Here is a 24,896-nt window from a genome sequence, read left to right as displayed (position 1 = left end):
ACCAAAAGCTTGACTCGTCCCGAGTGTCCCAAATTCCCCCCCCCCCCCTTTTAAAACTCGACATCGCTGCTGTTCGGCGGCGGTCTGATGCGCACACAGACATCCTCTGGACTCACCTTACTGCCTCGCCGATTTCCCCCCACCCCCCGCCCTCCCTTCTCCTCCCCCACCCCCCTGTGGTTTTTAGTGGCTAAGTGACTTTTGCATCTCACAGTGTAATCTTTCTGTGTTGTGTATATACAAACACATACCAGTTGCATCCTTTGTAGAATTATGTGGTTTGCGAAATGTCTTGTTTGCCATGTTTCAGACCGTATTTTTTTTAGAGTACTTTTTTTTTTTTTTTTTTTAAAGAAAAGAAAAAAACATTAATTAAAAATCGGCATGCTTTTTATCGCGAGAATATGTACACTATAATCATCCTTATTATAATAAAGAATGTTTGGCTCACTACTGTGGTAAAAGAAAGCAAAGGGTTTGGACGTTTTTCCCTTCTTGTTCACGTGGTTCTTCTCCACTTCCTGTTCCTCCGGTGGGAAGGACGCACACCGTGCAGACGCTGGCCCTGCTTTGCTTTCTTTGGTCGGGGTAAGTGCCGCTCGGTGCTCCCTTCTCTCTCCAGCCTCTCAAACTGACCCAAAATGCACGTCTGTGATTTCATTTGGGCCAAGAAAAGCTGGGATTTTCTATGTTTTTTTTGTTTTAAAAAAAAAATAAAAAAAATTTTCTTCATCCAGAAAGAACACGCCAGAATCTGGCTTCATGTTGAGAGCTTGGTGAGAGGCACACAGATAGAATGGCCCCGGTGCATTTTGATCTGTGGAGCAGTCCTGTTCCTGGGGTTGATGGGTGTGCGTCTGGTCTCTTCTCCCCCCCCCCCCCCCTCCTCCTCCTCCCTGCTGCACTGAACCCCCCCCCCCCCCCCCCCCTTTGTGTGTCTCTGTGTCCACTCAGACCACCTGCATGTGTGATAACCTGTCACTCTGCCGCACAAAAAAAGAAGAAAAAAAAGAGAAACCACAACTACGCCGGCGAGAGTGCAGCTCTGAACTAACTATCTCAACTGAATTAGGTCACCGGGCCACCTGGGACGGCCAGCGTGCGCCATGGGGGACGGCTTTTAGGCGCGACCCCCCCCCTCCCCCCCTCGGCCCACCCCAGTGGGGACTCGTTCTCTCGCTCCTCACCACCAAGGTAAATGGAAGAAAACCACCGAAAAAAACCCCCTAAAACAAAAGCACTGGCCTCCCCTCTCGCCACCCTGCCGCCCCCCTCCTTTTGACTGTGCCTTGGCAACAACACCCCCCCCCGCCTCCCCCCATCCCTCCTTACCGCTTCCTCCACCACATCCCTCTCCCCACTCAGTAACACCCCCCCCCCCCCCCCCCCTCTGATTCAATGGCAGTGTCATCGTTGGGTCGGGTGTGAGGCTGAGGCCTGCCTCGCATCACCAACGCCGTCGTGTGTGTTAAAGCAGAACGAGCATGTGTGGAGAACTTTTTTTGGGGGGGTGGGGGGCTTCGTATTGATTGGTGAAGCTTGCCCCATCTGGACGAGCCCTAACCCCTCCCCTGCCCCGCTGGTCAACTCCTCTCCACCGCCGTATTCGCCGCCCCTTACACCCCCCCCCCCCCCCCCCCCCCCTCCTCCCACATCTTCCTCTCCTGGGCCCCCCGCCCTACTGACCCCATGCGCCTCTGCTCTCCGCCTCACACACACACACAGCGTTTTTTTTTTTTACCGCCGCCACCGACCGTCGCCCAACGCCCCTCCTCGGATCTGGGTCCGCGGCTCTGGCTCTCAGACTCAACTTCCCAGAACCCCCCCAGCCCGCCCGCCCGCCCGCCTGGCCCAACGCCCCCCGTCCTCCTCGTGTGGGCGTGCCAGAGGACTGTGCGTGTCTGTGTGTGTGTGTGTTGTGGCCTGCCACCGCGCTCCCAGAGAAGACTTCAACGACGGCCACGGGTCGCTTTGCTTTAAACCGTCGGATGCCCCGCCCCCCGGGTCCCTCACAGCCAACCAGAAACGTCCTATAAGATGGGCCTAGGTAGGGGGCCAGTGTGACCTGTACATTCTCCATCTCAGGGTTTCTATGGGACTTTTCTGGTAGGTGCAGCTCTCCTCCCGCCGGCTGGACGGGCCGTGTGTTTCTCGTCTACCTGTTGAGATTGATGAGAGAACTTAACCCTCGCGCGACCGCCAAGTTGAGTTGTCCGCCATTTTCTCTGACCGCTGCAGGATGAAGTTGAGCCTTTCCGTCCGCCGAGACAAACAAGAGGGATGAGTAGATGAGTTTGATGCCAAGGTGAGTTGGTATTTGAAGGATCCTCCGTCCAAAGCTGCTCCCTAACCCCCACCTTCCTGACCCTCGGAGAACCCTGTTGAACGAAAAAGGCCCCTTTGCGCCGGTCGCAGTGTATCCTGATAATGGAGCTTTTACTTTGAAGTGTCGTATCCTGGATACACGTGACCTTTTTGCTTGGTTCACTAAAATGCAGTATTGTGTACATCGATGACCCCTAGATGAAGAAAAAAAATATATCTTGCCATTCTAATCTGTCCAGGCCAAATGTTAAAAGGACTGTTTGAGGGTTTCATCTCCAGAACGAGAGTAGATCAAACCTCCGTGATCCATGATCAGGGCGCTCCAGTGTTTTTGTAAAAATCTAAATGCGCTGATTACAGGGAAAGTGGTAGAAGCACAAAGCTGAATGGGGTTGATGGATATTGGATGAAATATTTGTGTCAACATGTTTTACTTTGGATCTGTATTTCTTTGCAGTTCTCATGCAAATCATGAATAAATTATTTTTTTTCTCATGAAAGCGCCTGGATCTCTTTTAATACAATTTCATTCATGTACTTTATTTAATATCTAATTGTACACACGAGACATACTGTTTTTTTATTAGGTTGAAAAAAGTAGAAACCTCTACGGTTTGTGTCAGCGCTTGAATACTTTGATACTAGAAAGCTGTCTTCGTGGGGGGGGGGGGGGGCTATCCAGAATGTGGCCTTTACTGCTTTTGAGTAATGTTTGAATATTCTTCGGTACTGTTTTCTGGGAGGCTGAAACTACAGAGAGCTGGGTTTGCCATTGAGGGTCACTAACAGCAACAGGTGCATTGGACAGGCCATAAAAACACTCTCAGGCGCGAGGGGGGCGTGATTGACATCCCTCTTCACCAATCACAAGCCAGTTGACCCTGAACGCCAGAGACCACCCCGCCTCTTAAACCTTTTTCGGGTCAGAACCCGATACCCGCGCCCGTCGGTTCCCATACTTATTGGGGCGCGGTCACGTGTGCCACTTTTGACCAGGAAAGGAGCACCGGACCAGCTCGGGTCTCGTTGTAGTGGGAGCACCACCTCCGCACAGGCACCTCGCACCAGTGGAGTCTGGTCTTTGCAGCCCGTTTCAATCTCTTCTCCCCCCCCCACCACCTGAAAGCGAGACCGCACGTCTCAAGGTGGTTTTTGCCCTCACGGCGGCGTCTATTTGCTGAAGTTTTTTTTTCCTTTCGATAAGCTGAGGGGGACGTGAAGTCCTGACAGAGGCGGCACCATGACGACTGTCGAAACGCATATGACATACAGCAATTCGTACACGATCAACCAGGAAGAGGTGTACATGACCCAGGAGGACGACTGGGACAGGGACCTGCTGCTGGACCCTGCGTGGGAGAAGCAGCAGAGGAAGGTAGGTTTGGATAGCGAGCTCACGCTCGTGCCGCCGTGCGTAATTACGCACAGATTGACCCGGGTCCTCACACTTTTTTTTTCTTTTTTTTTTACATTTTAACATGACACAGTGTAGGTTTTCGGAATCGGCAGTCTCACCAGGGAATAATGTAAAGTTTAAAACCGCTCAAGGGGGAAATGGGCAGCTGTGCGCGCCACTTGAGTCCTGCTGGAAGCTGTGTAGGCGGATATTTTCGGCCTTGGAACTTTCTCAGTGTTGTCTTTCAGTGAACTTACCCCTTGCCTTGCGAAGACTGTCTAAATATAATACTGCCCTCCACAGCCTATAGCCTGCAATCGAATGATAACGTTTGTCAAAGGACGGGTAAAGTGACGGGAGGGAGACAAGTCGAATGTGCTAATTAAATTTACAAAACAATTGTTCACGTCGTGGCTTATAATTGTTATTTGTTTGTTTTAATTAGTTAATAAAGGCGCACATACAAGAAAGAAAAGAAAAATAATAATCTAAAAAAATAAGGGTTTATTAATACCCAATATCGTCAGCCATACCGAGCCGTCGCCTAGGCGACCAGCTGGCCGCGCCACGTGGAGGACAAGTTTGACAGGTGCGTTTGATTAACTGTCCGAGCAGAAAGTCACATGACGCATAAGTGGGACAAAGAAAACATCCCCAAAGATTATTTCCATTCATTTAAAATACTTTTAAATTTGAAAAGTTACACCAAAGTTGATCCTATTAATTAAATCTCGTTATGTTTGAATAAATAATGAATTGGTTGGATTTACATCAGGTTCAATGATCAAATAATCACCCAGTCACGTGTAAATCATATTATAATGTAAACTACAGTCAGTCCGCATTTATTCCCACAATGAACACACTGATGCTCGTAATTCTGTGAAACAGAAAGACAAATCTGTTCCATTCAATTCCTCTGTGCTCTGTTCCAAGTGGGACAACGAAAACATCCCCAAAGATTATTTCCATTCATTTAAAACACTTGTATGAATGTCAGCCAGACGCACACGGTAAGGTAAAGTTAGCTTAATAAGCAGCTAAGCTAGCACACAGTAAAGTAACGTTAGCTTAATAAGCAGCTAAGCTAGCACACAGTAAAGTTAGGTTAATAAGCTAGAACACAGTAACATAAAGTTAGCTTAATAAGCAGCTAAGCTAGCACACAGTAAAGTAACGTTAGCTTAATAAGCAGCTAAGCTAGCACACAGTAACGTAAAGTTAGCTTAATAAGCAGCTAAGCTAGCACAACTGTTGGCTTCGCCGCAGTCGCCATTTTTCTGAGAAGTGATCACAGTTGCATTCCTCAGAAATATCGGAGTTCAATCTGAAAATAGCTGTCGGGCAGATCATCATTTCATCATCAGCATCGTTTCATTAGAAAAGCCATTAGTGTTCATCTCTTTCTGATAAACACTGTCATAATAAGATTAAAAGCGACTCTACACGGTTAATTTTCACGTTATCTCATGTTTATGCCACAGTTTACTCTTGGGAATCTCATCCTGTGTAGAAAATGTATTTAAAGTCCAACATTCATGTATAATATTAAATTCAAAACAGCTTTTTAACAGTAATGTGTGTACGTACAATAATAATAATTAATTGAGATTTATATTGATAACACGAAAAGTAGAAATAGCTACATCCTTTGGCGTTGCCATTTTCTTTTGCTAAACCAGAGCCACATTTTTGATGACGGGTTCAATTCTTTGTTATTTTGAAGCCAATGTAATATTCTTTGTCAATTTGAGTATTTCGGAAATGGAAACGTCAAAAGACTTGTGGACAAGACAACATGCTTATGACTGAAGCTGCAGATTTTCTACAGTCTGTAATCAAGTAAAGAACAGAAAACACTAATTCATCATAATTTACATGCACCTCCTCAAAACAGCAGCAGTAAGAAAAAGAGAATTTGATGTGAAGTTTAAAGCTGATATAGTAGAAATACATCTATACTAATCAATACATGTTTCTCTTTGCTGTATTCTATTTCAAAATAAATGATCTAATCCAATCTAATGTAATTTAATCTGATCGAATAACACCCAACCTGCACTATTGCGGTGCATTGGAGCGTTGGACAGTACAACAGTCACTTTATTTATTTATTTTTAACAAGCATGTTCAGATGTTACTTTGCACGAATGACAGGCTGAGAGGCCTCAACAGATGGTAACAGAGCGAGAGAGAGACACACAGAGTGAGATCGACACCCCGGGTTGGTTTCACAGACCTACAAATAAACATCTTCCCTAAAAATACTTTTTAAAATTGCTCGGCTCCCCCCCCGGCTCCTCGCTCCAGTCGGGGCCAACACTTCCTATATCCCTTTTGTGTCTTTCTTTTCCAAGGCCCACCTTTGCCTTTTCCTTCCCCTGCTTTCTGTCCAGCGGTCTTTCTTTTTTCTTCGTCTTATTCCTCCTCGTTATTCCACCTGTCGTCCCTCTGAATGCAAAGAAGAGATATAATCGTCCCCCGGGGGACGTCGCTTTAGTCTTCACCTCCCAACCTCCTCCCCGGGGGGAGCAGGTCATCGTACCCCGTTGCTCTCCTCGGCACGTCAGATCTGGCTTAAGGAGGTGATATCAGCGCATAAATATAGCCTGTGCATCATTTTGCAATGAATATGAAATGAAATCTCAGCGCCACCTGCTCTCTTTATCCTTGAAGTTTCAGCAGAAAGAAAAAACTAGTGTGTCAACACACAGTGATGCCGAATCTGATACTAGACTTTGGAAATGTTTTAATGCATAATCCATTCATGTTTATATCGTCATAAGTGGTGGCATCGGGATCTCGCCCCGGACAAGATTCTCCCCTCAAAGAGACGTCTCGCTCCGTTCTTCCAAAAAGTGGTGATCCGTCGAAGGGATACCGGTAGCTGTCTAAAGGTCGTCGCTCACCTCACAAGACCAGCTGTAGCACCAGTACATGTGGCCACTGGTCAGAAAGTTACCGATGCTGCTGCGTTACTCCCCCCCCCCCCCGCTGTGACCGAAGCTCGCAGCATAGCCGAGTTGATGCCGTCCATCGGCTATAAATACGCATTACATCAGGTCACACGCTGACCTTTTGGCCTTGTGGCGGATGAGGAGTGTATGGACACGAACTCCAACACGGATGGAATCACACGTTCCTTTACGCTCGATGCTTAAATCGTTGATTGTTGTATTTGCCAAAGAGGTGAAAATCAAATCTGAAAAGTTACACCAAAGTTGATCCTGTGAATGAAATCTCGTTATGTTTGAATAAACAATGAATTAGTTGGATTTACATCAGGTTCACACAACGCTGCTCCGAACGATCAAATAATCACCCAGTCACGTGTAAATCAAATTATAATGTAAACTACAGTCAGTCCGCATTTATTCCCACAATGAACACACTGATGCTCGTAATTCTGTGAAAAAGAAAAGACCAATCTGTTCCATTCAATTCCTCTGTGCTCTGTTCCACGGGGCATAGAAGGAATGAAGTGGCCCAAAGACTAATCATCAGCTTGGAGTGTGATGAAGTTACATCCAGTAATGGGATCTCCATCCACTCAACCTGATGGTCCCCCGCGTGTGGGCGAGGACAGAAGTTTAGGTGCCTCGTAATCACATCTATTCTCGTCTAATCTCATTTTGCACTTTAACAGCCAGACGGGGGGGGGGGGGGGGGGTGGTCATCGATCCCCACCTGCACCCGACGTTACGTGAGACAATGCGGACGCGCCGGCGGTGCTTCACGTAATCGTGGCAACGGGACATTCGCTTGTAAACGTCACGTGTGGGGAAAACGCGAGTTCTTGACATGTTTCCTCGTGGGGGGGCTGGGGGGGGGGGCACCACCCGCAGACCTTACTTTGGCAATCAATAGCGAGGAGCTGTTTCCCCGGTTATGTAGCATACACAGGCTACGTTATCCCAAGATGCAACCTGCCATATTTGACGTCCGCCCTTGATTCACTCCGTCAGGGTCATGTGATCACCCCCCCCCCCACCCCCACCCCACCCCGTGGGAGCAGTCACGACGTCGAGCCGACCTCAGAGCCTTGACTCAAGAATCGACTCATCACGCGCTTTCTTAAGAGCAAGCGAGTTCGACGTTTGACCTGAAGCCTCTCAACTGATTCCAGGTGAATCGTCAGGAACTAACGCCATTGATTACCCCCCCCCCCCCCCCAGCGGCACACGCCGGGGCAAAGGTGTGCTGCCGGTGGGGGGGTTAAATGTAAGTGGAGAGGTGAGAGAACTCGCAGCCGGATCGAATAGCTGTTGCTATTCCAGAAGCCGTGTCCATGTAGGGAGGCTTCTATAAACTGCTTCAGTGCGGGAGGCCGAAGGAAGGGCCCAGCAGTGTGAAATATTGTTGTATTTTATGAGGAACAAAGAGTATTGTCAGTTCCTATGAGGAGGGGGGAGGGGGGGGGGGTAGTAAATGATGACTGATGGGCTTTGAGGGCTTCTCGATCTGATCAGAGCGATCCCGTGGCTCTGTGAAGAGAATCAACGCTTGGATTAGTTTGGGTTCCATCCCAGTAATATCTGAAAAAAACAACTCAATCTCTTACCGGGTTCCAGTTATTATTCTTCAGGCTCGCCAGCCGGTAACGAAGGACACACAGAGGACACGCGTCCCCCTGCGACGCGTCCCCTCCGGCCCTAATGGTGTCACACTTATGTCGACCGGTCGCTTTCCTTGTAGTAATGAGACATGCGATGGATATTTATAGCCAGGCGGGAGCTCCGCTCGTCAGCTCGCCGTCCGCCGAGGTGATAGGTCTCTTGTAATAGGACTGAGGTCACCAAGCCATCGCCTCGCAGCCGCCGTCCAGCTAATGGACGGAAGAAGGTCGTCGACTTTCGACCTCCACCTTGAGATGCACCTTCCTTTTTATTTTTTTGTTCTACTTTCTAATTAGTTAGTTAGTAATCTCAGACTATTTCACTTCGGCAGACCGTCAGCATGTCAATTAGCTTCGTACTGTTTTGTCACCAAATACCGCTAGCCGCTAGTTAGCAATTATTAGCATGCTAACGCGCCGAGCCGCGGTGCACACGATAAATGACGCACCTGCAGAATATCAGCATGTCAGCATATTTCTGTTAGCATTTAGCGGAATTTCTATCAGCACAAAAACTTGCAATTGCCAATCTCTAGCCCTGAATTTGGTTTGACGACACATCTGGAGAGCTAAACACAGGAAACCAAAATCCCAGGTCATTGTTGGACAGAAAATGTGTAGTTCTTTTCTCCTGATTATCGGGCGCCTTGAACTCTATAATGAAATAACCCCCTCCCGAAATGTGAACGGTTTGTTCCTGCTCTACGATTGCTGGCAGCTCTTCCGCTGTTTCTGACAAGTGAGCACGCACACACACACACACACACACACACACAGCTTTGGCGTGATTCAGAAATCCGGTGGCACAGCACTCTGGGAGCTCGTGGCGGCGGAACACTATGCAAGGCCGCATAACGGGGAGCGGGGACGCGATTAATGGCGTGACATCGTGTTCCGTTTGTACGAAACTCCTCCTCTCACCGGACTTTTCTGTCTTTAGTCACCTGCTGCTCTGACCCCCCCCCCCCCCCCGGTGCACACGGCGCGTCTCTCTGGCTCAGATGAGGTGCGCTTGGCCTTTTGTCCTCTGAACACGGGCATAAATCTGCAGGGTCTGAACCCGGGCCTCGCGGCGGGACATTAGCTCGTTAATCCTTCCATAGAGCAGAGGTGGCTGACAGGCGGGGGGGGGGGGGGGGGATGCTGATAGTGTAACATCTGTTCACATGGTAATAACGATGTAGAGAGATTCAGAGGAAGGTCCTTCTATGTTATGTGGACGGAGCTGCTGATGTTCCACAGCAAGGAGAAGCCTGATTTGTTTTTAGTTTCACTTTGCTGGCTTCCTCCTTTGTATTTTTTAATGAAGCGGTGACCTTTGCACGAGGTCAATAAAAGGAGGCTCTGTGTCAGAATGGTGTGTTGAACCATCCGTCAGGTTTCTCTTTTTTCATATATATTTCTGCTACTTCGTTATAAATTGTGTGCTGTAATTCTTCTGCCTGTCTCTTTATTGGGGACGCGGACGTCAGACAAACCCGGACTGAGTGAACTGATCTCACGGCATCTTGTTTGAGTCTTTGATTAGACGGTTCCTGGCTGACGTTTTAACGTCATGTGGCCTCCTGTGTGTGTGTGTGTGTGTTTGTGTGTGTGTGTGTGTGTGTGTGTGTGTGCGCGCGAATGCGTGTTTTGTTTATGTGGCGCGAGGGGGGGCGTGACTTGTGAACAGGTGTGGGACAAAAGGGAGCCGGAGGGGACTGGAGTCGCCCCCCCCCCCCCCCCCCCGACTATTCTTACTCTGCCATGGCGACACCTGAATACCTGCGGTGTAGTGAGAGAAGGCCCGTTGCTATAGCGACACTTTACAAAGCAGTATGAAGCAGAGCAAATTACTATTCACGTTTCCAACCCTGGCAAAGGCTGCAGCAGCATATTTCCCTAATTAGACACCCCCCTCGGCCCTGATTGGAAGGTGATAATCGGAGAAATCATCTACTGGAGACGTGAGTGTGATTAAATCTGCACACTCGTCCGGGGAAGAAGACCAGACAGGTTCTCCTCCCAATTAGCAGAAAGTAGGTTTGTTATTTGATGCTGTTGTATATTTTTTCAAAGGGTGACGTGAGGCACGCCGGCCTCTTCAGTGGGACGACGAGACGCCGTAAAGTCTGTTGATGCAAAGCTCAGCAAAGTCACCCTTTAACCCGCAAAGCAACAACCCGTCACCAAGAAAACGAGCTGTGGAAAGACAACCTCGACACAGCCGGAGTAACACTCTGCACTGTGTGTGTGTGTGTGTGTGTGTGTGTGTGTGTGTGTGGTACTGGGGAGGTGCACCGAGAGTTACGTCACAGTTAAAAGGCGACGAAGTTACTTCACGCTCACACTAAATAGTCGTTTTTATTTAGTGTGAGGCCCTCAGCGATACATGACCCCCTTCCTCAAGGCCCTCAGCGTCACATGCCCCCCCCCCCCCAAAGGCCTTCAGCGTCACATGACCCCCCCCCCCCCCCCCCACCCCCCTCAAGGCCCTCAGTGGTACCTGCACCCGGTGGTTTGCATCAGCTCCTTGACAGCTGAGCTGACTGACATTATTAAGGAGTGTTTGTATGTGTGTGTGTGTGTGTGTGTGTGTGTGTGTGTATGTCTGTGTCTGTGTGTGTGTGTGTGTGTGTGTGTGTGTGTGTCAGTGTCAGCTGTATTGAGACGGCATTCTGCTGGGCCACGGTGACCTCATTTTACAAGAAGGACCTGGGCGGGCCAGACCGACAGGTGTGGGCAGAGGAGAGACCACTGGGGGGGGGGGGCGGGGGGGGGGGGGGGGGGTTGGGATGGGGGGGGAGACCACCACAGGCTTTAAAATAACAGCATCAGACGCAGAAAACAGGAAGGAGTCCTTTCACCTGGTTTGTTTTCAATCACTGGCCGTTTAGTCCCCCCCCCTCCTTCTCGTCTTACCCCCCCACTTCTCCAATTATTATATTATGCGTTGGGGGGGGTGTTCTTCTGTACATTCTCACCCCCCTTCGCTCCGTCTTGGACTCTTACAGTTCACTTCAGGAATCCTGCCTTCTCAGCTGTCCCGTGGTGTCCCATGGCAACCCGATTTAGCCTCCTCCCCCCTCCCCCCCACCCTTCACTCTTTAGCCCCCCCCCCCACCCCCCCTCCTTCTTTTACTTAATTTAGCCCCCACCCGCCCCACTCCCTGGCTCACCTCGTCTCCTCGGCCTAGTGGCCCCCGTGTGGCGGATTAGGAGCCTGTCTAAATTTGGTCATGCGTGGCGAAGGAGTCGAGCACCTGCTGGGACCCCGGCGGCCTCTTCTCCGGACCCCTTACATCCAATTACACCGAGGGGGGGGGGGGGCATTCCTGTACCCCCCCTCCCTCTTCCAGTGTCTTTCTTTAGCCGAGATCCAGACTGGAACGAATAATGTTTTTAATGTCGCAACGTTTCCATCAGTCAAGTATTTACTAAGACAGTATATAAAGTATATACATCATTTTGAAGGAATGTAGTACATCTTTGGATAAATATATAACACAGTATATACAAAGTATTCCATGTATAAAAAACTGACGGCGAGACCCGATTACGTAACCAAAGAGCAACTGTCAGTCACTCGACAGCATCTTGTTCCCCAGGAATCTGAATCCGTCACCTGTTTCAGCATCTCCTCCCCGCCCGCCTCTTCTCAAGCGCAGCCACGTGCACGCTCGTACCCGTGCACGCTCGTACCCGTGCGCGCTCGTACCTGTGCACGCTCGTACGAGGACGCGCTCTGTTGGTGGACTCTCACTCGTCCGGAGCCGCGTTGCATCGCTCATCCTCTCTCGCCTCGCTGCGCCCACGCCGCCGTCTGCAGTTATTCAGCCCGTGAACTTATTCTGCCTGCAACACCCACGCAGCCTGCAGAGCCCCCCCCCCAACACACACACACACACACACAGTCATATCCACCAGGTAACTTCTCCCCGTAGGTGAAGGTTTTATTTTTTTAAAATAAAATTCAGATCAACGCAGGCCTCTTTAAATTGATACCATGGTTTAATTTCTGCCGAATCACCAGTTAGAGACTTTAATGTTGCTTTCATTCAATAATTCATTTAATGTTATTCTTGTGTCCTCATTTAACTTAAATTATTTTGTATTCGTGTAAAACAAAAGACTGTACTTTGCTGTACTCGGTTTTGTGTTCATCCAGTGATTCCCAGAGGAAAGTGTGTGTGTGTGTGTGTCGTGAGGTGACGATGTAACACCCCCCCCCCCCCCCCCCCCTTCTCTCAGACCTTCACAGCGTGGTGTAACTCCCACTTGAGGAAGGCCGGCACACAGATTGACAACATCGAAGAGGATTTCAGAAATGGCCTCAAACTCATGCTGCTGCTGGAGGTCATATCAGGTGGATCTCATCAACACACACACACACACACACATGCATAAACACACACGTTTGTGGTGGATGAGTTACCGTTGGCTCCTTGTATTGTCATGAAGAGACATGAAGCTTTAGCCGCGACCATTTGAACCACAAACCAGTCGATAAGAACCCCGTGCAGCCACAGGAGCGATGTGCCTCGTAGAGATGAACGACTGAGTGAAGGATTCCTCTCTCCTTGCAGGCGAGAGGCTGCCCAAACCCGACAAGGGCAAGATGCGCTTCCACAAGATCGCCAACGTGAACAAAGCTCTGGACTTCATCTGCAGCAAAGGGGTCAAGCTGGTGTCCATCGGCGCCGAGGGTGAGCCGCCTTTGCATCTCCTGGGACGCGTTGTCGGGGGGGGGGGGGGCACGGCAGCGTGAGGGTGTCTCCTGAGAGGAGACGGGAACGAATCCTGCGTCAAAACCACACTTTTTTAAATTTGTTAACATTTATTATTGAATCAAAATATGATATTCTCTAAACGGGAGACATGAACTGAAGAGATATAAAAAAAAAAACAATTTGTTTTAAGTTGTGAAAATGCTCCTAATCGACACAATGCTTGTAGCTCAGATGTCTGATCCTGTAAATAACAGAGTCCTCGAGAGCCTTCAGGCCGCCTGGAATTTAATTAGTCTCAACAGCAGAAATCCTACGACTGCTTTTGAATTTTCTCTCATGCTGTGTGTGTGTGTGTGTGTGTGTGTGTGTGTGTGTGTGTGTGTGTGTGCGCGCGCGCAGAAATTGTCGACGGCAACGCGAAGATGACCCTCGGAATGATCTGGACCATCATCCTGCGCTTTGCCATCCAGGACATCTCTGTGGAAGGTGTGTATTTGTTGATTTACCCCCCCCCCCCCCCCCAGCTCATTTCCAAAAAATCTAAATCACTTTGGTCGTGAAGCTTCACTTCCATCGACCTTCTGACCTCTCGTTCTGTGCACCAGCCAACCACTCTTCCTCATTCACATCCCGACCGTGTTTCCTCCCATTATTTATTCACCCCCCCCCCTCCCTCTTTTTAGAAAGATGATTAAAATGTTTTGTTCTGTTGCAGAGACCTCTGCTAAGGAGGGTCTGCTGCTGTGGTGCCAGAGGAAGACCGCCCCCTACAGGAACGTCAACGTGCAGAACTTCCACATCAGGTGGGTCCACATCGCCGAGCTGTGGCGCCGACGGGAGGTGCAGCCCTGACAGCCCCCCTCCCTTCCTTCCCTTCCTTCCCTTCCTTCCTTCCTTCGTCCCACCGCTCCACTCTGACGCTTCCTTTCCCCACTTTTCCTTCCTGTCGCTCAGTTGGAAGGACGGCCTGGCTCTGTGCGCCCTGATCCACAGACACAGACCGGACCTCATCGACTACGCCAAGCTGAGAAAGGTGCCCCACGCCTCCTCACGCCTCCTCACGTCTCCTCCCGTCCTGCTGTCCCCCTCTTCCTCTTCCTCTTCCTCTTCTGACTGGCTCTTGCTTCATTCTGAATGATCTTGGTGGATCATCTTTTATAAAGTGCTCAATTTTTTGCACTGGAAACAACAGTGAAAACGAGTTTATTGTACGAATGGGATTTTGTGTGTTACCATTACGGCGTTGTGATATTTTCCTTCCCGCCATAGGATGACCCCATCGGGAACCTGAACACTGCTTTCGAGGTGGCTGAGAAGTTCCTGGACATCCCCAAGATGCTCGACGCCGAAGGTCAGACTGAAAAAAAACCTGTCAAACTAAATCCTGGAACAACGAAGAGCGGAAGTGTGCTTGCGTGTGTGTTAACGTTCCCGCTGCGACCTCCCCCCAGATATCGTGAACACACCCAAACCCGACGAGAAGGCCATCATGACCTACGTGTCCTGCTTCTACCACGCCTTTGCTGGCGCTGAGCAGGTCAGCCGCCGTTGTAGTGATTCATTCTGTGGTTCTACTGCTGCAGCAGTGGAAATGCCCAAACGCATGTTAACTGCCCCCCCTGCCCCCCTCCCCCACCCACCACAGGCTGAGACCGCTGCCAACCGTATCTGCAAGGTGCTGGCCGTGAACCAGGAGAACGAGAAGCTCATGGAGGAGTACGAGAAGCTGGCCAGCGAGGTGGGAAATGGAACATGTTTGTAAGAAAGAGTTTGATTAAGTGAGTTAATAAAGTGTAGTTTGTAGAGATGGTGCAGTTAAGGTAAAACCCAAACCCGAAACAAAGTATTACCTGCTGTGCCCAACGCGGTCGGGTTCTGAAACTACACGGCGTCCCCCCCTCTGCTGCAGCTGCTGGAGTGGATCCGCCGCACCACCCCGTGGCTGGAGAACCGCACGGCGGAGCAGACCATGCGCGCCATGCAGCAGAAGCTGGAGGACTTCCGGGACTACCGGCGCATCCACAAGCCGCCGCGCGTGCAGGAGAAGTGCCAGCTGGAGATCAACTTCAACACCCTGCAGACCAAGCTGAGGCTGAGCAACCGGCCCGCCTTCATGCCCTCTGAGGGCAAGATGGTGTCGGTGAGGAGGCTTCCACCAACGGGCCGAGATGCTGCCGCGAGCTGCTCCCGTTCTCCAAATTTGACGAGGTCTCGCTCTCTCTCTCTCGCTCTCTCTCTCTCTCCACCAGGACATTGCCAACGCCTGGAAGGGTCTGGAGCAGGTGGAGAAGGGCTACGAGGAGTGGCTGCTCACCGAGATCCGCCGCTTGGAGAGGCTGGATCACCTGGCCGAGAAGTTCAAGCAGAAGTGCTCCATGCACGAGTCCTGGACCGGAGGTGGGGCAGCTGGCGGATGGGTGCATGGCGAGCAAATTCTCTGTGTGAACGTCTCGGTGCGACTCCCTTTTAACGAGGCGAGGCGCTCTCTGAATGCCCGGGGGGGAAGGAAGTGAAAAGCTAAGATCAAAACGGTGCGTTCCAGGGAAGGAGGACCTGCTGTCCCAGAAGGACTTTGAGTCGGCCTCCCTGATGGAGATCAGAGCCCTGATGAGGAAGCACGAGGCCTTCGAGAGCGACCTCGCCGCTCACCAGGACCGAGTGGAGCAGATCGCCGCCATCGCCCAGGAGCTCAAGTAAGTGTGTGTGTGTGTGTGTGTGTGTGTGTGTCTGTGTGTGTGTCTGTGTCTGTGTGGAGGAGTAACAACCGCGGTCCGTCGTCTCCTCCTCCAGCGAGCTCGACTACCACGATGCCGCCACGGTCAACGCCCGCTGCCAGGGCATCTGCGACCAGTGGGACAACCTGGGGACCCTGACCCAGAAGAGGAGGGACGCACTGGAGGTACAACGCTGGAGGATGCAACAGTAAAATGGTTCTTATGGGGGGGGGGGTTAGCAGGAAGTGATTCAGTTCCACTTCCTGTGCGTCCGCAGCGTGTGGAGAAGCTGTGGGAGACCATCGACCAGCTTTACCTGGAGTTCGCCAAGAGGGCGGCGCCCTTCAACAACTGGATGGACGGAGCCATGGAGGACCTGCAGGACATGTTCATCGTCCACAGCATCGAGGAGATCCAGGTGGAGGATGCGGACGCACGCTGCTTCACTTGAATACATCTTGACCGCGTGCACGTTTTCTAACTCGGACCCCGCTGCGCCTTTTCAGAGCCTGATCACCGCTCACGACCAGTTCAAGGCCACGCTGCCCGAGGCCGACAAGGAGCGCATGGCCACCATGGGCATCCACAGCGAGATCCTGAAGATCGCCCAGACCTACGGCATCAAGCTGTCCGGCATCAACCCCTACACCAACCTCTCCCCGCAGGACATCAGCACCAAGTGGGACACCGTGAGTTAAATCCCGTTTCCCCCCCCCCCCCCCCCCCCCCCGCGCCGCCCCCGCCGCCGAAGAGCTTCCTGTGACGCGGCTGTGCATCGGCTCTGCTGCAGGTGAAGCACCTGGTTCCCCTCCGGGACCAAATGCTGCAGGAGGAGGTCGCCAGGCAGCAGGCCAACGAGAGGCTGAGGCGCCAGTTCGCCGCCCAGGCAAACATCATCGGACCCTGGATTCAAACCAAGATGGAGGTACAGAACTAAAAGAAAACACAATCCAGGCAACTTTTTACATGTTTTTTTTATTACAATGGGGACAATAATAGTGGAAAAGTATAAAAATACACAGATACATCCCCCCCCCCCCCCCCCTGCAGGAGATCAGCCACGTGTCCGTGGACATCGCCGGCTCCCTGGAGGAACAGATGAACAGCCTGAAGCAGTACGAGCAGAACATCATCAACTACAAGTCCAACATCGACAAGCTGGAGGGAGACCACCAGCTGAGCCAGGAGTCCCTCATCTTCGACAACAAGCACACCAACTACACCATGGAGGTACGGCAGCCAGCCCCCCTCCCCCCTCCCCCTTTCAGTCCGTGAGCCTCAAAGTGACCCCCCCCCCCCCCCTCCCCTTGTAGCACGTGCGCGTCGGCTGGGAGCAGCTCCTCACCACCATCGCCAGGACCATCAACGAGGTGGAGAACCAGATCCTGACCCGCGACGCCAAGGGCATCAGCCAGGAGCAGCTCAACGAGTTCAGGGCCTCCTTCAACCACTTCGACCGGGTGAGGCCCACTGGGCGAAAAAAAAAAGATGGGAGCTTCTGTTTTGATCTTCTTAAACGTTGCAAGTGAATCACGCTTTGCTTCACGCAGAAGAGAAACGGCATGATGGATCCGGACGACTTCCGCGCCTGCCTCATCTCCATGGGTTACGACCTGGTGAGCACAACACGCACAGGTTCAGGATGGGTGTTTAGAAAAGCCCCCCTCCCCGCACGTCTGACCTGAGCCCCCCCCCCCTCCGTCCCCCGACAGGGCGAGGTGGAGTTTGCTCGCATCATGACCCTGGTGGACGCCAACAACACGGGCGTGGTGACCTTCCAGGCCTTCATCGACTTCATGACCCGCGAGACGGCCGAGACCGACACGGCCGAGCAGGTCATGGCCTCCTTCAAGATCCTGGCCTCGGACAAGGTGAGCGCCAACGGAGGGCCCCCGCCTTTCACGCCGCGCCGCCGCTCAGACATTGACCCCCCCCCCCCCCCCTTTCTGTCTCCTCCCCCCCTCCAGAACTACATCACGGTGGACGAGCTGCGCAGGGAGCTGCCGCCCGATCAGGCCGAGTACTGCATCAGCCGCATGACCAGGTACATCGGGGCCGACGGCTCCACCGGCGCCCTGGACTACATCTCCTTCTCCAGCGCCCTCTACGGGGAGAGCGACTTGTAGACCCCCCCCCCCCCCGGCGCCCCGCCCCCTTCTGACGAGGGAGGAGCAAGCGACGAAACCCCTTCCGCTGTCCTTCTGTGCTAGCAGTTTGTTTCCCCTCAAATCTTTCCTTTATTTTCCCCCAACCCCCACCCCCTCCTGCTCTCCCCCCTCCCCCTCCCTCTATCCCCCCCACTCTCTCTCTCCCTCAGATGACTTATATTTTTAGAAGGGTAATTACAGATGAAAAAGTGATTTAAACACAAAAAGAAAGAAGCCTGTGGGTTGTGTAATTGTGCAGATGCATGCTATGTTGAAGTTTAGAAACAGCGCCTTTGAGTCCTCGACTCGTCCTTAAGTTGCACACACACACCCACGCACACACACACACATACACACACACACCACGTCTCTGGGAGCAGGTCGGGCGCTGTGATGTCACGGAGCTCGTACTTAAAAATAAACACGACAGCACTGTGAAACCCGAAGATCTTAAAGCCCAAAGCTCAGGAACCAGCGCAGGATGAGCGGGAGCACGTGGACGTTAAAATGCACAGAGGGAGCAAAGCACTGTGGGTAAAATAAGGCAAATGAAGAGAGAGAGGGGGGGGCCTTAAGTACGTGTGCGTGAGGCAAGTTAGGGACAAAATAATAAAGAATCAACACTGTAGGGACCGCAGGAGGCCCATGTCAGCGACGAGGGGGGGGGGGGGGGTTTGTTCCCACAGTGAGTCGACTCCTCCGCGTGTGTGTGTGTGGCGGCGACATTTTAATTTCATGTGCTCCATTTTCACTCATTCTGTCCGTCATCACAGACGCAAATACAAGAAAATCACTTTCACACAGTTCCTATTAAAAAAAATAAAAAAAAACTCAACTTGGAATAAAAAAGAAAAAGTACATTACTAAACAGGAGTTGTGTTTTCTTTTCACAAAAAGCACCGTAGTCACTGCGAACGACCACAAAGAAAACCACGCGTGTGGCGGCCTGACCTTTGACCACCGCCTGCCCCCCCCCCCCCCGGCGCGCCGAGGTCACAGGTCGGGGTCGTCGGAGTCCCAGCACAGGTGGGAGGGGAAGTCCAGGCCCCTCTGCTGGGCGTGGCGCAGCCAGCGCTCCTCGTCGCCGCGGTGCGTCAGGAACCGCCGGCCCTTCCGCAGCTCGAACTCCCGGAGGTCACACCACAGCTGGAAGTCCTGTGGGGGGGGGACATTGTGAACTGGGATGCCCCAAAAAAAAAAAAAAAAAAAAAAAACAGCTGACGCACCAGAAGCAACCGACCTGCAGCCACGGGTGCCCCAGCGTCTTCCCCACGCTGAACCGCCGCCGCACCGACACCTGCAGCAGGTTGTTGATGAGACTCACGGCTGCGGAGACAGAGCGAGACATCAGTGTTGTCCTCTGGAGACACCCAGTGGACGACAGGAGGAACGAGATGGCTTTCAAAATGTGGCCGACTGTGGACATGCGGGCGCCCCCCCCCCCCATACCCTCCAGAGAGATGGAGGCCCACGGCTGGCGCGGGTACATGAAGGCGGCGTTGGTGATCTGCTGCCGGATGTCCTCGTCCTCGTTGAAGGGGAAGGTGCCGCTCAGGCTCACGTACATGATGACGCCCACCGACCACATGTCCAGCGAGCGGTTGTAGCCGTTGTTGCTGATCACCTCGGGCGCCAGGTAGGCCGGCGTGCCCACCACCGAGCGCCGGAAGGACTTCTCGCCGATGATGCGGGCGAAGCCGAAGTCGCACAGCTTCACCTTGAAGGGAAAAAAAGGGGGGGGGAAGGGGGGAGAAGTTGCTGAAAGGTATCGAGAAAAGAGGGGGAGGGGGGGGGAGGGGAGGAGAGCCTACCTGAGGAAAAGGGTCGGCGGAGGCCAGCAGCACGTTCTCAGGTTTCAGGTCGCAGTGGGCGACGTGTTTGAGGTGCAGGTAGCGCAGAGCTTCAAGGATCTGCGGCACAGGGGGGGGGGTTACAGACGAGCGCTCGCTCATTGTCAACACGGGGGGAGGGGCGGGGGGGAAAGCGCGCTCACCTGCGCCACCAGGAAGCGCGTGGTGCGCTCGGGGAGGCGGCCGCGCTCGCTGGACAGAATCATCTCCAGCATGTCGCCGTGGAGCTTCTCCATCACCACGAAGACGTACTCGGCCGACTCAAACATCCCCTCCAGCAGCACCACGCCGAGGTGGGACAGATTCTGGGGCCACACACACACACACACACACACACACACATTAGATGTGACAGAGGAAAAGACGCCACGTTGGGCAGCGGGGTAAAAGGCGTACCTGCAGGAAGGCCACCTCGTTCCTCAGCTGCCGCTCCTGTTTGGTGGGGAAACGCGTCTTGTCGATGACTTTGATGGCGACCGGGTGACCCGACGTCCTGTGGGTGCCTGAGGGGACATGGCTTCTATGAGGTCCGTTCTAGTGGGACGCCTGGGAGGCCGTCCCTTAAACCTCTGTGGTAACTGTTCAATAGTAACACTTGAATTAATGGCGTCTGTGTGAAAGGCGACATGGGGAACCGTGTGGTCACCTTTGTACACGACGCCAAACTGTCCGGAGCCCAGCACCTCGTCTGTGGAGATCTGATACACCGAGCTAATTTCCTGCAGCGCACACACACACACACACACTTCAACTCTGACCGACACACCTACGTGGCCAGAATGAATAATGAACCAATGAGGTTAGAGCTGCTCCTCACCACGCCGCCGCTGCATAAGTCTCCGTCTGTGTCATTCACACAGGAAACACAGTCACTTAATAAAACATCCGCTTTTCATGATGCCAGTCTGAAGGTCGTCTGACTCAGTCGTTTACGCAATCCTCGCCACGATAAAATCAATAGAGCTCTTTATTTTCGGCTCACCGCGGCTGTGGTCGCCTCCCCCCCCGCTGCTCGCCACGGGCATCAGGGCCTGGCGGACGGCGCTCTCCCAGGCCGCGCTGCCGTCTCCGGCCAGCACGCAGTACACCAGCGAGGCCGTGACCACCTCCAGGGTGTGGGCGCGGTTGCCCGGCAACGAGGGCACGGCGAGCTGGGCGGGGCCTCGGACCTGCAGCACCTCGGACAGCGCGATCTCCTGCGGAGGAGAGAGTCGGAGCATCAAGGAACATTAAATACTGTTCAGTAGTGACTTCTTTGACTCTTCAAGCACATCCAAACATGAAGTAATAAGCGAATAAGAGCAGTACTGGTGTTACTGGTGGTCCCACCTTGTAGTACTTGGTGCTGCTCTCGTTCTGGTACAGGGTGATGCTCTTCCAGTCCAGGATCCAGTAATGACGTTTCCTCTGGGAACCACGCATGAGGTACAAAGAGGACAGAACATGCAAAGTATGTGTAAGCACTTCACAGCCATGAACACAGTGTGTGTGCGTGTGTGTGTGTGTGCCTCTCACCAGCGTGTCCGTGTCGGTGTGGTGCAGCAGCCACCCCTCCCTCAGGACTCCCCCGGCTCTCTTCTTCGAGTGATGGAGCGACTGGACGAGCCTCATCAGAGGGATGTTGCTGCTGAAGCAGGGACTGACGGAGGGGGGACACGAGACAAGATTTAGGGGGGGAGCCCCTCTGCGCCGCAGTGCCCACTGAGCGCCTCTAGGTGGCAGCAAGCGGCCCACATTCTGGCGGCCCTCTGACCTCATCGGCTCTCGCTGCTCCTCGTCCTCCGTCTCGGGCGCCCGGTCTCCGTCGGAGACGGACATCTCGTCGTCAGAGACGTCCAGCGCCGTCACGCCGGTGAGCAGCGAGTCGGCGTCGTCCGCGTCCGCCGGGGGGCCGCGAAGCTCACCTTCGCTGTGGGACGCCCTCCTCTCCCCGGGACAGTCTCTGGGGACCAGCAGCTCACAGCGCCGATGGCAGTTGAACCTGCAGTCTGAGGAGAAGGTCCCAGGGACAACTTCAGTCAGAAGCTTCCTGCTCTGGGCCCAACCCTCCGTGTGAGGATGAGTTTTTAATAGAACCGTGGATTCAGGATTTGGACTCTTTAACTTAAGGGACATAACATCCCAACCCCGTCCACTGAGGAGGACCATGGCATGGAGCTAGAAGAGAAGACCTTCCTGCCTTCAATGTCGTTGGGATTGAACTAAATGTGATGTTTCAAAGGGTGGGATTTGGTTCTTTTATACAGGCCGCTAGCCGTTTCCCCCCGTTCGCAGTCTTTGTGCTAAGCTAAGCTAATCCCATGGAGCATCCCTTTAACTCCTGTTTCTAAAACTACCAAAAACTGATGCCATTGGGGTCAAGATCTGCTCTTCATAGCAGGACCTAAAGGTGCCCCCCCCTACCTGAGCACTGCAGCCCTTGCCTGAAGAGCCCTTTGAGCAGCCGGTGGCAGTGCTGGCACACGGTGGGCTTGGTGTAGCTGTGGATGTGGAAGGTGTGAGGCACCTGAGCCCCGCCCAGGTCGCCGCAGCCAATCCCCAGCCAGACGGGGGGCTCGGCCCAGGACACGGGCCTGGAGGACGGCTTGGACATGCTGATCTGGGGGGGGGGGGGGGGGGGGGGGGGCAGACGGACGGACGGTGAGGAAGGAAAACGGAAGCTGGTTTCTTAGCGGCGGCGTCCGTCGGGCCGTACCTCCTCCAAGCTGCCCCCCGCCTGATTGGACAGCGAGTGCGTCCGGGGCCGGCGGGGCGGGAACAGCGAGAGGCTGGTGCTGACCTGGCGCCGCGCGCGGCTGCAGTCGTTGGTCAGCAGGAAGGCGCAGCGCTTGTGGAAGTCCAGTCCGCAGCCTGGGGAGACACGACGGGAGGCGACTCAAACGACAAATATCCCCCCACCTCCTTCTCCTCCTCCTCCTCCCTCCCCTTCCCCCTTTTTACCGTCGCACTTCAACCCCTGGCGGACGAGGCCCCACAGCATCTCTCCACAGTGGTGGCAGAAGGTGGGGGTCCGGTACGAGTGGACCACCAGGGCGTGGGGGCGGGTCCTCATCTCGGTCACCGACGCCGATCCTGAGTCGAGGGGGAAGGAGGAGAGACGGCGACACACAGTCAGCGCCGCGGGTCGAAAGGGTGAGAAATACACTTTGTAGACCCCCCCCGCCCCCACCCCCACCCCCCCATGAAGGATGACACTGGTTCTCCTGTGGTCCGACCTGCGATGATGACCTCGATGAAGTCTCCGTCCTGCAGCTCGTCCTCGTCCGTCAGGCGAAGCAGCCGCTGCTCCGAGGACGGCTGGTGTCTGAAGAGGAGGGTCTTCTCCCCGACGCCGACCACGCTGCAGTCTGGAGCCTGAACACACACACACACACGCACACACACACACACGCACACACACACGCACACAGCCAACCAAAAGAAAGAAAAGAAAAGGAGACGATTCAGTAGGAGACTCTGCAGAACACTTCTGTGGACCAACGACCTAGTTTTGCTCGGCATCAAAAGACGACACGTGGCACGGTGCATCATGGGAGTCTTCCAGAGGAAGGTTGGGGAGGGAAAGGATCCCCCTGCAACATCACCACTCACGGTGGGAGTGTATTCCTGCAGATGTATTGTAGAAAAGTACTTTTGTAAAAGGATGCAATGTAAAACGTGGTGTGTGTGTGTGTGTGTGTGTACAGAGAACGCACACACACACACACACACCGAGAGCTGACCTTCTGCATGGAAACTTGTAAGCGTGTGTGTGTGTGTGTGTGTGTGTGTGCGAGGCAGCAGGAGCAGACGCTGTGGTTGGAAACTTAGCGTCGCGCTGTGCGACCACAGAGTTCCTGCAGCCGAGGAGACCAAACACCTGCAGCCTCCTGGTCCGACCTCAGCCGCCAGGGCCCGGCTGGCTGCAGATCCAGAGCGCGATTCAGCCGCCGTGAGCCCACTTCCTGACTCCCCTGCATGAGGGGGGGGGGGGGGGGGGGGGGAGGGGGGTCCCGAAACACTCAAACACTTCGCACGAGGCGGTAAAAACTCATGATGGATGAAACGACCAATAAATGATCCCGCCTTGTTAAATCTGGTGTGTAAAGATTGGGGGATTCAGAAGAAACTGACCATTTTCCCATCATGCACCACGGGACCCTTCTCCTCCCACCCGAGGCCTTACCTTGCGCTCTATGATCTCCGCCGCCAGCCTCTTGGCGTGGCGGTAGCTGCGGTTGCCGGCGGGGACCCGGACCACCTCCCTGAAGAGGCCGAGCTGGAACTGGACCAGAGCCGGCGCCGAGAGGCCGGTGGGACTGGGGGGGGACGCTGCGGACATGGAGGACGCCTCCCGTGGCAGCATGGGACGAGTCTGTGGACGAGCAGGGAGGGTTTTACGGGGTTCAGGCAAGACACGGGTCACCCGCTGAATTTAAGCTGGTGCAGAGCGGCGCCTGCACCAGCTTAAATCTAGCGGGTGACCCATTTAGAGACAAGTTCACCGCATCCTGATCTCATTCACTCTGCAGGTTACTACTCTGATGCCTCGGCTGTTTCGGTTTGCTTTCCCATTAACGAAAAAAAAAAAGCAAACATCTGGAAACACTTGCTGTCGCTCACCTGGCGCCTGTGGAGCTCCGTCTGTGACCTCTGTGTGTGACCTCTGTCTGTGACCTCTGTGTGTGACCTCTGCGTGTGACCTCTGTGTGTGACCTCTGCGTGTGACAGGTGGACGGCTGCTGCTGCGGCCTCTCGACGTGCGCTCTGCTGCGTCGGGTTTCCTCTCCGCGGGGCTCGTCCATCCGAGGCAGGAAGTCTCTCTCTCTCTCTCTCTCTCTCACACACACACACACACACACACTCTCTCTCTCACACACACACACACACACACACACTCTCTCTCTCTCTCTCTCTCATGTGGGGAAGCTGCACACAGTTTACGCCCCTTCAGTCAGTCATTCAGTGGAGAAACAAAATGTACAGAGAGACGGAAACGGTTTGAAAAGTTTTTGAGAGAGTTTGTATTTATTGAACATTTTTTGATAAAATCCAGGTCGACCCTTTCACAATAAGATCCGTCGCAATCACCAGCGCTGCAGGAGGTGGTCTCAAGCCCCCCCCCCCCCCCATCCCTCCCTCCCTCCCTCCCCCACCACCA

At 53.4% G+C, this 24,896-nt stretch overlaps 2 protein-coding genes across 4 annotated transcripts; one reads left to right on the top strand and one right to left on the bottom strand.

Moving 5' to 3' along the window:
• The first annotated feature begins 3,305 nt into the window (after nt 1–3,305).
• actn3b (actinin alpha 3b) lies at nt 3,306–18,774 on the top strand. 2 transcript variants are annotated; one of them, XM_037480825.2, is made up of 21 exons: nt 3,307–3,700; nt 12,567–12,681; nt 12,902–13,021; nt 13,445–13,531; nt 13,761–13,848; nt 14,000–14,078; nt 14,315–14,396; nt 14,497–14,582; nt 14,691–14,783; nt 14,955–15,185; nt 15,295–15,442; nt 15,588–15,738; nt 15,836–15,944; nt 16,037–16,177; nt 16,266–16,448; nt 16,550–16,684; nt 16,810–16,989; nt 17,073–17,219; nt 17,310–17,375; nt 17,472–17,630; nt 17,727–18,774. In XM_037480825.2, the coding sequence occupies exons 1-21, from the start codon at nt 3,566–3,568 to the stop codon at nt 17,883–17,885; spliced, it is 2,694 nt and encodes an 897-aa protein (XP_037336722.1). In that variant the 5' UTR covers nt 3,307–3,565; the 3' UTR covers nt 17,886–18,774. The 2 variants fall into 2 exon arrangements, with proteins under 2 accessions (XP_062416739.1, XP_037336722.1); XM_062560755.1 differs by having other exon boundaries at nt 3,306–3,700; nt 17,472–18,774.
• Nucleotides 17,887–24,547, bottom strand: prkd4 (protein kinase D4). Of its 2 annotated transcripts, XM_037480838.2 has the most exons (18): nt 24,359–24,547; nt 23,922–24,110; nt 22,972–23,110; nt 22,697–22,828; nt 22,452–22,606; nt 22,160–22,355; nt 21,510–21,744; nt 21,272–21,395; nt 21,086–21,163; nt 20,739–20,952; nt 20,574–20,599; nt 20,403–20,475; nt 20,153–20,259; nt 19,900–20,061; nt 19,718–19,816; nt 19,356–19,623; nt 19,147–19,232; nt 17,887–19,061 (listed from the first exon to the last, which is right to left on the bottom strand). In XM_037480838.2, the coding sequence occupies exons 2-18, from the start codon at nt 24,099–24,101 to the stop codon at nt 18,900–18,902; spliced, it is 2,436 nt and encodes an 811-aa protein (XP_037336735.2). In that variant the 5' UTR covers nt 24,102–24,110; nt 24,359–24,547; the 3' UTR covers nt 17,887–18,899. The 2 variants fall into 2 exon arrangements, with proteins under 2 accessions (XP_037336735.2, XP_062416747.1); XM_062560763.1 differs by lacking the exon at nt 24,359–24,547 and having other exon boundaries at nt 22,972–23,709; nt 23,922–24,041.
• Between the last annotated feature and the right edge of the window lie 349 nt (nt 24,548–24,896).

Source organism: Pungitius pungitius, chromosome 1, assembly GCF_949316345.1.
Source record: "Pungitius pungitius chromosome 1, fPunPun2.1, whole genome shotgun sequence".
In the NCBI taxonomy this organism is placed as follows: domain Eukaryota; kingdom Metazoa; phylum Chordata; class Actinopteri; order Perciformes; family Gasterosteidae; genus Pungitius; species Pungitius pungitius.
The sequence above is the reverse complement of the archived record's forward strand: the minus strand, read 5'-3'. Positions and strand labels throughout refer to the sequence as shown.

Bases quoted from the DNA above. Each gene is read 5' to 3' on its own strand.
- actn3b (XM_062560755.1), top strand. From the start codon at position 3,566: ATGACGACTGTCGAAACGCATATGACATACAGCAATTCGTACACGATC. The intron at 3,701-12,566 runs GTAGGTTTGGAT...CCCTTCTCTCAG, and splicing joins GGGAGAAGCAGCAGAGGAAG to ACCTTCACAGCGTGGTGTAA. The intron at 14,583-14,690 runs GTCAGCCGCCGT...CACCCACCACAG, and splicing joins CCTTTGCTGGCGCTGAGCAG to GCTGAGACCGCTGCCAACCG.
- prkd4 (XM_037480838.2), bottom strand. From the start codon at position 24,101: ATGCTGCCACGGGAGGCGTCCTCCATGTCCGCAGCGTCCCCCCCCAGT. The intron at 21,745-22,159 runs GTAGGGGGGGGC...CCTTCTCCTCAG, and splicing joins GCAAGGGCTGCAGTGCTCAG to ACTGCAGGTTCAACTGCCAT. The intron at 19,233-19,355 runs GTATGGGGGGGG...CTGTCTCCGCAG, and splicing joins GGCCTCCATCTCTCTGGAGG to CCGTGAGTCTCATCAACAAC.